Here is a 12,111-nt window from a genome sequence, read left to right as displayed (position 1 = left end):
AAAAGCAAGACTGAAGAACCACCACTTGTGGCTTGATAAACCATCTTTAATGATGTGTGGGTAGATTTACTGTATTCAAACTCTGTTGATTAGATTTTCACTGTACAGTTTTAGATTTGAGGGAAACCTAGCATTGCTTATACCCTCTCATTTTTTAGTACACTCATGTTCTGGTCAGTCATGTGGGTTTGGGGAAGTTATTTACTCCATCACTGATCTCACTGAACTCAAGGCCAGAAGAATAAAAATCAATGTACCACTTGTTTGCTTTTTATTAGATCAACGAGCAAGCACAGCGCTGGCTATTTAGCAGTGAACTTTTTTTTTAATGAATTTAACAATGAATGACTCTGTTTGTAATACCAGTTGTCAATAAGATTGTGCATGCATTTGGTCATGCACTGCACTGCAATATAATGTGTGTTGCAGTGTACTAGGACTGTCAGTTTTGGGTCTGCTCCTACTGGTGTGGAGAGAACAGTCCGTTCCAGGAGATGTGGTGATGACTCACAGGGCTGTCCCCCCAGCTCCTTCCCAGCAACAGCTTAGTCATGCTGGCAACAGCCGCAATCGGCACACATCCACAGAGACGTGCAAAGACAAGTGAACATATGCACACACAGATTTATGCTTGCATATGTATACGCTTGCAGACAAGCACACACACACACAAACAGACAAACTTCCAACTCAACATGACCTTGGGCAAAATTGTCTGTTAGAGCTAAACTAAGGGTGTCTCCATTCCCAAGCTGTTAATACTGTGACATGCCACTACATTCCATGCACAGTGCTAAATCAGTGTCCTGGAATCTTGGGGCAGTCTTGAAAAGTTTAATCAACTATTTCTTGTAAACATATTCTTTTTTCAATCACCCCAAAAAAGGAAAAAGAAAAAAAAGAAATCGATGATCAATCCTTTGCAGGTTCAAAAAGTACTTAATTTAAATTATACATCCCCTGAAATAGGCTACGCATATGCACCGTATTTCAAAGGCTTGGAAGATTCAGAGTTCTAAAAATGTCATCAGAAAGAAAATTAAATTACCGTACAATTAAAATGTAATCAGTTCAGGCCTGTACATTGCTGTCTAAAACTGTCCTCATCTCAAAAAAGTAAAATTCGTCTTCACCGCATAATACACTTCAATACCACAAATGTTGCATTCATACAATAGAGAATTGCTTAATAAAAACAAAGATAACACAAAAAACTGTACTTTAGCATGCAGGATGTTTTCTATTACACCGCTCGTAACTGTACACAAGTTCTTTCTATGAAACAGTTTTTTAAAGCTCAGATTTCTTGTGGTTTTTCATCCTAAATAAAATTCCTAATTCTACAGTTAATGCAATCCTTCAAAAACAAAATGTGAAGCATTAACTGAGCTACAAGCTGCCTCCAGTTCACAGTGTCTTGTTAATTTTGAAGTAGACTGTTAAAAGCTTTCTTTGGAGAGAGGTCTTGTATTTCATATGCTTGTCTTTATGAAATTTAAGAGCCATTACCACCTAAAAGTAACATGTCATCGATACATCACTCTTTCCATACTTTTGCTAAAGTCAGCACGCGTTCGGGTTTTATGTTTCTAAACCAAGCCACAATACCAGGCAAAGACAGAGCGACGTACACTGTCCTGCAATCGATCTGCAGCTATCACATCACCGAAATATTGGCTGAAATCACATGACCTAGCACCACTGCCTTCTGACCACATTCTGTGTCCACTTTTAACTCAACTCTCAACGCTGACAACCAGTGGATCAATGTGAAGTAAAAACCATGCAGAATATGTACAAACATTTGTAAAAAGGATAAAAACAATACAAACAGTACAAAAAAAACAAGCTTTTTTTTAAAGAGCAAAACCTTTTCCAACTTGCTTTCACTTTTGTCACAAGGTTATATGCAGTGAGAATGGATTCTGTAAAGGCAAGTTATACAAATGAAATGGTACTCAAACGTGAGACTGTAACACCAAATACAAGACAGCAGAGAACAGCAGAAGTAGACATCAAAGGGATGAGAGGAGGATGGTGATTATCAAAGAAAAGTCCAGCAGAAATAAGCGAGGCCATGGAGAACCAAAGGGAGCTGATGAAAAAGGACTGTCGGAGTGAAGGAAGGATCGAGCCAGAGAGAGAGAGGGAGAGAGAGAGACTTCAGGAGTGTTTGGAACGAAGACGCACAGGCCCGCAGCAGTACACTACACAGGAGGGTGAGGGGTGGGGGAGGAAAGAAGAGAACAGATGAGATTTGAGATGAGTAGATCATTAAATTTGTATTTGGTAAGGTAAGGAGCATTAAAAGAAAAACCAAAACATATAGGGAGCACCTACAGGGACAGAAGGTGGCATTAAAAACAGTTCAGCATCACTCAAAATTCTCGTCAATTATACATCTAATTTACTCCCACGTCCTGTTTAAATGCAACATGAAAGGTACTCAAGAAGATTGCTGTTGACCTTAGACCTGACCCTTTGGACCCAGGGAAAATATCAAAGCTTAGAGATTGACGTTTATATATATATATGAAGCCCCCTGACCTCATTTGGACCCAGCATCACTTAACAACTCTGCTGCCCAGGTCACTGAAGGAGAGATGGAAAACATGAAAGGACAGAGTTCAGGACTGCCATAGAAACACAAACATCAAGGTTTGGCAGTTAAGCCAGATACAAACTGTGACTGGGTGAAAACGAATTAAGAGCTGGAAAACCTGATTGGCAGCTTTTAGGAAAGACAAGAGAAAACAAGAATCGAGGTTAGGGGGAGGGCAGTCCATGTGGAACCTACACTGGGGAGCTTCCTCCACCTCCGTGAGATTCTGCGGAGAGTTGCTCTCTGTAGGCTCAGGGGGAGGGGGTGTCGAGGGAGGAGTAGAGGGTGATACATGCTGTGATGGCTCCTGCACGGGAGAACGGAGAGGTTTGGGTGGCACCAGACGATGAGTGTTTCCTAAAGGAAAAACAGCATGCGGGCAGGGCAAGCACTGATGGTCATACTTCAAAAATGGGGAAAGTGACTTAACAAGTTATATTGAAACTTCTCATTGAACTGGAAGTTGTAAAGAAAACTACATTTATTTGTGGAAACAGTTGCTTCTTTAGCCCTTTAAGTTCTCATGACAATCCATAAAATATGGACCCATGACGTCCATATTTTATTTGGGCAACTCTGTGACAAGTGCACAATGGTAGATCATGGGCATGTGAACCAGGGGCGGGTTTTGAAGGAGGAGGGGGGTGTTTGAGGATCCCCTCAACTTTTAATGATACAATAAATAGTTTTTCTACATATTTTATTGACTCCATTTACATATAGGGGATTTTCACATACTTCACTGAAGAGGTATGTGCAACGCTGCCTAGACCTCTTGCTGCTGGGGTCGGAGGGCTAGACGATGTAAACCAGAAGGTTTGGTGAGACTATGTCATAAAGATTATTCATGAATTTGGTAACTAGAATTCAGACTTTTTTCTGCTGTTGTTCTAAATTGCCAATTATTATATTTTCTAAATCACCATGTTTGCCATTAGAGGCTCACTAGCCACAGGTTATGTCTATCACTGAGTTATAGGAAAGAGTTAGCTTTTTATTCATTTATTTTGCTGACCTTTATTTAACCTGGAAGTCCCAATATTATAAAAACGTATTTATAGAAAGTCCAAAGTCCACTCTCAATCAAATACTTGCTTTGTGCTTCTTCATTTGAATGAACCTCCCAACTGTAAAAGGCATCAAAAACCTACAGTGATGTGGAAATCAAAGCACTGTGGTCTGTCATAGCACTCCCACAAAGTTTTTGGCCCTTAAAGCACTACAAGGTCCTCTAGAATTGCATCTATGGTAATTTACAATGAGAGGCATCAATAATTAACAATATAAATAAGCTATATAACATCTCTAGGAAGCAGAGCTGTTATGACATAGTAAATTAAAACATTTTAACATATGTTAGTTAAGACTGCAGTTTTACTTGTTATAGCTATGAGTAAACACCTTTGAAACTAGATGTCCAGAAAAGACAAATGCAAAGCTTTGTTGAACTGTTTACAGGATCATTACTGAAAGCACAAACAGCTTTTAAGCAGTAAGGAAACAGTAAGAAAGGAAGTGAGGAGTCGACTGCAAATGATACATACGAAGCATCTGAAAAAGTAATAGGAATAAAAGCACAATAATGGGGAAAAGCTGTGCTGAAATCCAGCTGCCTAAATTTACTTATAAAGCTTGTGATTCGTCAACTTTCTATGTTTTCTGTTTACTCTGTTGTTGACAGTTGGATGGTACCGAAATAACAGGCAGGGCTGGGATGATAAACTACGCAGTTATAACCTTGAGAACCACTGGAGCGCACACTCATACACATATACACATTAAATGACAGGCTCAAAAAAATCATACATAAATTAAGGAATAATGAAAAACAGAGTAATTAAAACCCTTCAGATGGCAAATCTCTGCATTTTCAGGCATGAGTGAACCACTCTATATGTCATGTGCAGTGTTGGTCAAGTTACTTGAAAAAAGTAATCAGTAACTAATTACTGATTACTTCCCCAAAAAAGTAATCCCGTTACTTTACTGATTACTTATTTTCAAAAGTAATTAATTACTTAGTTACTTAGTTACTTTTTAAAAACACGATTTACAACCTGAATAGGTAATAAAGCGATAGATCTTTCAGCCCAATTCTGCTTTTTCTACATAATCCATCATACAAAATGTAATCAAATGGAAAAGTCTCTTTTTTTAACTTGTTTTATCAGTTTTAATCTTTTAACTTTATGCATCAAGCAAAAATTTAATTATATGCTACATTCTCTGACTTGAATAAATTTGTTTAACATTTAAACCTATTTTCTGCACATTCCAGCACATAAAATAAAATATTTTTTGTGTTTACACTCACTCTTTCAAATAGATGCAAGTAAAAAACAGCAGAAAATAAATAAAGTCAAAGACTCAGCGGTCCTGTTGCTCTATTTTCACCTGTAAAGCAGGACTGCGGTAGGCGGCGGTTTACCCTGGTGCAGGTGTGCCGCGGTCAGTTGAAGAATCCGCGAGTGTCATGGTCTCCGCTCCTCGACAGCTGTCAGGTGCTTTGTTTTTGTTTCCCTTTCTCTCTCGCCCTCTTCCATTCTCTCTTTCTCCTGCCGGGGCAGAGCTCAGTATGGACTCCTGCCCCTGGCCTACACACCTGGAGGTGATCAGCACATCTGTTGCTGATCATAAGAGATTGGAACCCTTCTTAAAAGGGCGAGTCTGCTCTACTCGTCGCTGGATCGTTGAGCCATCAGCGTCAGTCGTCCTGTATTTTGTAAAGTCAGTTTGTGAGCCTGTCTGAACCAGGAAACTAATGTTTTTTTTTCTGCCTGTGTATAGATCGCCTCTGGACCTGTTCTTTCCCTGTGCATGGCGACTGAACGGAAGCAAGAGAGATAAAGGAAAGGAGAGGAGATGTGCGAGGGCTGAATGAAAACCTTCCCTTCCTGGACTCCTGCCTCTTTCACTCCTGGACCCTGGAACCCCGGCCCCTTTTCCCCTTGACATCACTATATGTATATATGAATTCCACTGTAGAGGAACACTGTAAATAAATGCACCTTTTGAAGACACTAGTGGTCTGCGCGTGAGTCCGATCTACAAAACCTGACAGAACGATCCAGCCACAACATGGACTCAGCAGATCAGAATACCATCGGTCAGGCACTGGCTGCCCAAGAAGCGGCGCTGACTCGCCACGAACAAATGCTACATCAGCTGCGAGGTGAGATCGCCGCACTAACTCAAGCTGTTTCCGGTTTGACTACGCCAGGGGGAGTACAGCCAGGGACCCCCCAGCCGGCTCACCCTGCCCCGCAGGAGACACTCGCAGCGGCTATGGCAGGTCACTCATCGGCAGCCACCCCATCCTCTGACGGTCCCCTGCCTTCGCCCGAGCCCTTTTCGGGGGAGACAGAGAAGTGCCCTGGCTTTCTGGCCCAGTGTTCATTGATTTTCCGCGAACAGCGGCGTTTTCATAACAATGACGGGGCAAAGATTGCTTTTTTGGTACAGATGCTTCGTGACCGGGCTTTGAAATGGGCCCAGGTCGTGTTAAACTCCAACCCGGAGATCTCTTTTGAGAGGTTTGTGATTAACTTTAAGACTGTGTTTAATCAGGGCTCTGGAGTCGAGGCTGCGGCGCTCCGCCTCCTTAACTTTAAGCAAGGTAAGCGGAGTATGGCAGACTATTCAATCGATTTTTGGATTTTGGCAGAAGAAACCGGCTGGGGACCGGATGCGCTCAGGAGCACATTGTTAAATAACATCCGGGAAGATCTGAAAGATGAATTGATTATGCGGGACCTACCCACTGCTTTTGACGAATTGATGTCGTTATGTATTAAGGTGGATGAGCGGCTACGAGCTCGTCGGCAAGCACGGAACTCCAGTTCCCAGGAGGCCGCAGGGCCACGAGGGGCGGAGGCTTCGGCCGATTACCGGTCCTCCCGGACATCAGGGGGCGCCGACGGAGAGGTACAGCCCATGCAAATCGGCAGCTCTCACCTAACTGCTGCAGAACGTCAGCAACGCATCACGGCCGGTGAGTGTCTGTATTGTGGTAATAAGGGACACATGATTGCCTCCTGTCCGTCGCGAGCAAAAGGCCGTGCCCGCCAGTGATGGTAGGAGTACTGGTGGGCGGTTCGAATCAGGATAAATCTCCTCCACGTTTAGCCCTGCCGGCTAAGCTTTTGGTCCACTCCGAGTGTCATTCACTTTCTGTGCTTATTGATTCTGGAGCAGAACAAAATTTCATTGACTCTGAACTAGCAAAACAACTCTGTGTGACTGTGGAGTCACTACCCCACGCCTTACGCGTCACGGCTTTATCAGGGCAGTGCCTCCCCGACATCACACACATCACTGAGCCGCTCACCCTCACACTGTCTGGTAATCATTCGGAGGAGATTAGCTTTTTTGTTTTTCACTCCACTCAGACGCCGTTAGTTCTCGGTCATCCCTGGCTCCAGCAACACAACCCCACGATTAATTGGCAGAAAGGAGGCATCACGGGCTGGGGAGAGGAGTGTCATATGACTTGCCTTAAGGCTGCTGTTCCTCCTAACAAATCGGTCACCGGCCCAGAGCCACCGCGGTCTTCCGACTTAGCAGATGTGCCGTCTGTTTACCACGATCTCGCTGAGGTGTTTCGGAAGGACTGAGCCCAGTCGCTGCCACCCCATCGGCCCTATGACTGTGCCATAGACCTGCTGCCGGGAGCTCCCTTACCGACCAGCCGCCTCTATAGCCTCTCGCTGCCGGAACGGGAGGCTATGGAGAAATATATAACTGAATCCCTCGCTGCCGGCATCATCCGTGCCTCTTCCTCACCCGTCGCAGCAGGTTTCTTCTTTGTGGAAAAGAAGGATAAGACCCTCCGACCCTGTATTGACTTTCGGGGACTCAATAACATTACGGTCAAGAATAAATATCCACTGCCCCTGCTCACCTCCGCTTTCGAACTTCTCCAGGGAGCCGTCATATTCAGCAAGCTGGACTTGAGAAACGCTTACCACCTGGTTCGGATTCGGGATGGCGATGAATGGAAGACGGCGTTCAATACTCACCTTGGACATTTCGAGTATCTGGTAATGCCATTCGGCCTCACTAACGCACCTGCAGTATTCCAGGCTCTGGTCAACGATGTTCTAAGGGACTTTATTAACCGATTTGTGTTTGTCTATCTAGACGACATTCTGATCTTCTCTTCCTCCCAGGCTGAACACGAGACCCAGGTCCGGCTGGTACTGCAACACCTTCTGGAGAACCGGCTGTTCGTCAAAAGCGAGAAATGTGAGTTTCATGTGCCCTCAGTTGCCTTCCTAGGGTACATAATCGAGCGTGGAGATCTCCGACCCGACCATGTGAAAGTCAAGGCTGTTGTGAACTGGCCCGAACCAGACAACCGTCGCCAGTTGCAACGCTTCCTTGGCTTCGCTAACTTCTACAGGAGATTCATACGGGACTTCAGCAGGATTGCCTTACCATTAACCCAGTTAACCTCTCCCAAGCTTCCTTTTCAGTGGAGTGACGCTGCCCAATCAGCCTTTCAGGAGCTCAAGAAACGGTTTGCTTCAGCGCCCATCCTGGTCCAACCTGACACCACTCTTCAGTTCGTGGTGGAGGTCGACGCATCCGACTCAGGGGTGGGGGCCGTCCTTTCCCAACAGAGGGAGGGTAAGATGCATCCTTGTGCCTATTTTTCCCGTCGTCTCACCCCTGCAGAACGTAACTACGACGTGGGCGATCGGGAGCTCTTGGCGATTAAGCTCGCCCTGGAAGAATGGCGGCATTGGCTGGAGGGCACCACTCAACCCTTCGTGGTCTGGACCGATCACAAAAACCTGGCCTACCTTCAAACGGCGAAACGTCTTAACGCTCGACAGGCCAGATGGGCCCTGTTTTTCACCCGTTTCCACTTCTCAATCACCTACAGACCCGGTTCCCGAAACGTCAAGCCGGACGCTCTCTCCCGTCAGTTCTCCGCTGCTGACGAAAAGGCGGATCCGGATTCTATCCTGCCGGCAACCTGTACTATCGGGGCCATCACCTGGGAGATCGAGGCGGCCGTCCGGGCGGCTCAGGTAGCCGAACCGGATCCGGGAGGGGGGCCCACCCACCGACTCTATGTTCCGCGCTCTGTCAGATCCCAGGTTCTACAATGGGCTCACACGGCCCGGTTCTCATGCCACCCAGGGATACATCGCACCATTAAGTTTCTCCAGCGGTGCTTCTGGTGGCCCTCACTCACCCAAGACACTCGGGAATACGTCACTGCTTGTACGGTCTGTGCCCGAAACAAACCATCGAACCAACCCCTGGCGGGTCAGCTACATCCGTTATCCACTCCTTCCAGGCCATGGTCTCACATAGCACTGGACTTCATCACCGGACTACCTCCATCAGCAGGTAACACTGTCATTCTCACCATAATCGATCGTTTCTCTAAAGCGGCTCATTTCATTGCTCTGCCTAAGCTTCCCACAGCTCTAGAGACCGCACGCCTACTCGCCACTCACGTCTTCCGCCTGCATGGGATCCTGGAAGACATAGTGTCCGACAGAGGGCCTCAATTCACTTCTCGGGTCTGGAAAGAGTTCTGCAACTCCCTGGGCGCAAAGTCTATCCTCGGGTTATCATCCTCAGAGCAACGGCCAGTCCGAGCGGGCCAACCAAGAACTGGAGACCGCCCTGCGCTGTGTCGCCTCCACCAATCAAACCATCTGGAGTGAGGAGTTGCCGTGGATCGAGTACGCCCATAACAGCTTGACTGGACTCTTGGCGCCGGGGACGTGGCTGTCAGTACCTGGTTGACTGGGAGGGCTATGGCGTGGGGGAGCGCTCCTGGGTCCCTCGGGCGGCCGTTCTGGACGTGCCCATGCTCCGGGAGTTTCACCGCCTGCATCCGGACAAGCCTGGTGGGTCGCCGGGAGGCTCCCGTTGAGGGGGGGGGTACTGTCATGGTCTCCGCTCCTCGACAGCTGACAGCTGTCAGGTGCTTTGTTTTTGTTTCCCTTTCTCTCTCGCCCTCTTCCATTCTCTCTTTCATCTGTTGCTGATCATAAGAGATTGGAACCCTTCTTAAGAGGGCGAGTCTGCTCTACTCGTCGCTGGATCGTTGAGCCATAAATAAAGTCAAAGACTCAGCGGTCCTGTTGCTCTATTTTCACCTGTAAAGCAGGACTGCGGTAGGCGGCGGTTTACCCTGGTGCAGGTGTGCCGCGGTCAGTTGAAGAATCCGCGAGTGTCATGGTCTCCGCTCCTCGACAGCTGTCAGGTGCTTTGTTTTTGTTTCCCTTTCTCTCTCGCCCTCTTCCATTCTCTCTTTCTCCTGCCGGGGCGGAGCTCAGTATGGACTCCTGCCCCTGGCCTACACACCTGGAGGTGATCAGCACATCTGTTGCTGATCATAAGAGATTGGAACCCTTCTTAAGAGGGCGAGTCTGCTCTACTCGTCACTGGATCGTTGAGCCATCAGCGTCAGTCGTCCTGTATTTTGTAAAGTCAGATTGTGAGCCTGTCTGAACCAGGAAACTAATGTTTTTTTTCTGCCTGTGTATAGATCGCCTCTGGACCTGTTCTTTCCCTGTGCATGGCGACTGAACGGAAGCAAGAGAGATAAAGGAAAGGAGAGGAGATGTGCGAGGGCTGAATGAAAACCTTCCCTTCCTGGACTCCTGCCTCTTTCACTCCTGGACCCTGGAACCCCGGCCCCTTTTCCCCTTGACATCACTATATGTATATATGAATTCCACTGTAGAGGAACACTGTAAATAAATGCACCTTTTGAAGACACTAGTGGTCTGCGCGTGAGTCCGATCTACAAAACCTGACAGCGAGTTTCTCTGTGAATTTCCCATTACGTCGTTGCGCACTCGGTGCTTGCTTGGAAGTTTAGGGGGTTTTTTCGCTGTAAAAAGAAGTTTTCTTCCCATGCACAACGGACACTAATGTTTTTGTCACTTTTTATGGAATCAAACTCAAAGTAAGGTCAGTACTTCCACGCTTTAAACGCTGCACGCTCATATTCTCTCCCACAATCGATATGTGATCCATTGTTGATCTGCACACAGCTGTTGTCACTAACGGCGCACTCGCTTACGTCACTGTCGTGAGACATTCTCGCAAAAAATCACGGTTTTAGTAACGCAGTAATGCAGCGTTCCTACGGGAAAGTAACGGTAATCTAATTACCGTTTTTGCAATAGTAATCCCTTACTTTACTCGTTACTTGAAAATAGTAATCAGATTACAGTAACGCGTTACAAGTAATGCGTTACTGCCCATCTCTGGTCATGTGTAGGGTGATGCTGTTTACCTAACATATATGTAAGCTATTCACACAAGTTTGTACTTGTTCATGTATAACCAGTTCAGTTGTCAGGCAGAAAACATTTTTTAACAGTCACTGTGGGTGAAAAGTTTAAAGGGTGAAAAGGGACCACTTGAAGGAATGTAGTTTTTGGAGTATAACCATTTCAGCACAAATACACAAACACACATCTTAACTCAGCGAATAGTTTCTTATATAGTTTGAAGATACAGAAGAAAGACTGAAAATAGCAAAAGTCGAAGCAAAAGAGAGGCGAGAAGGTGGTGCACTGTCAGCAGAGCGTCAGGATAGAGAAAAAGAAAGTAGCTAGGTCTATAAATTTATTAATGACCTTCGTGCTGCGTCTTCTGAACTGTCTAATGCACTAACCTCCTCATACTTCATCCTTTCTCTTGCTTTCATCCGCCTGTCCATCACCCTTCTCTCCTTAAACTCCTCTAGTACCCCTGCCTCTGCCTGCCACCCTCTGTCAAAACCTCTGTCAAAACCTTCCCATGCTCCACTCTCTCAACTTCATTCTCATACTCTCACCTTTCTCATCCCTTTTGAGGTCTACAGCTCTCTCATCTATGCCCCTGTCAGACACGACAACCCTCTGCCGCAATCTCGCTTTGCTGTGGAGAAAGATTTGGGTTATATAAAGATCAATATGAGGCCAGCTAAAGTTCAAGTAGATCCTGCTTAAATCTGTGATGGATCTGTCTGCCTTTGTATCTGCCAGCTTTAAAGGTTTGAGCGAGTGGGTGCAGGCATAAGAGAGATAGAGAGAAAGAAAGAGAGGAATATAAAAAAAATGAGTGTAACAAAAAAAGGGAGGGAGGGGGGTGAAAAAAGACAGAAGAATGTACTGTAAGAGGCTGATAAGTTTAAGGGAGAAACAAGGACTGTATTGTCTCATGGGCGATGATGAAAACCAGCTCCACGAGTTCCTGTCCTTCAGCCATGACACGCACGCACGCACGCACGCACGCACGCACACACACACACACACACTTTCCTTCAGCAGGTTATGCATGTCATTCGTGACACTTTCAGATGTTGCTGCAGTGTGACAGCTGAGCTCTCTCGAGCAGATATTCAGTCACTTCTAACACGTAGAAATCTCTACAGGCAACTTCTGACTCACCTCTCACTTCTTCAGCATATAGAAAGTGTGTTTACAGTCACTGTCAAGAGTTCAATGAACAATGGCAAAGCTCACTTTTTCTGCCAGTGGAATCATGAT

General features: G+C 46.0%; 1 protein-coding gene across 7 annotated transcripts in view; it reads right to left on the bottom strand.

Annotated features, from left to right (window-relative positions):
- Positions 1-12,111, bottom strand: part of cobl (cordon-bleu WH2 repeat protein) — a 65,369-nt gene that overhangs the window by 8,077 nt on the left and 45,181 nt on the right. For 6 of the 7 annotated variants that reach the window (XM_004568042.5, XM_004568046.4, XM_004568045.4 and 3 more), the window contains one exon: positions 2,798-2,959. The exons of the other annotated variant lie outside the window; for it this stretch is intronic. In XM_004568042.5, the coding sequence (XP_004568099.3) occupies positions 2,798-2,959 (162 nt within the window). The remainder of the gene's footprint in view (positions 1-2,797; positions 2,960-12,111) is intronic. 7 annotated transcript variants of the gene reach the window in all.

The sequence above is a fragment of the Maylandia zebra genome, linkage group LG11, assembly GCF_041146795.1.
Source record: "Maylandia zebra isolate NMK-2024a linkage group LG11, Mzebra_GT3a, whole genome shotgun sequence".
NCBI lineage: Eukaryota > Metazoa > Chordata > Actinopteri > Cichliformes > Cichlidae > Maylandia > Maylandia zebra.
This window is presented reverse-complemented; position numbering and strand designations above follow the sequence as displayed.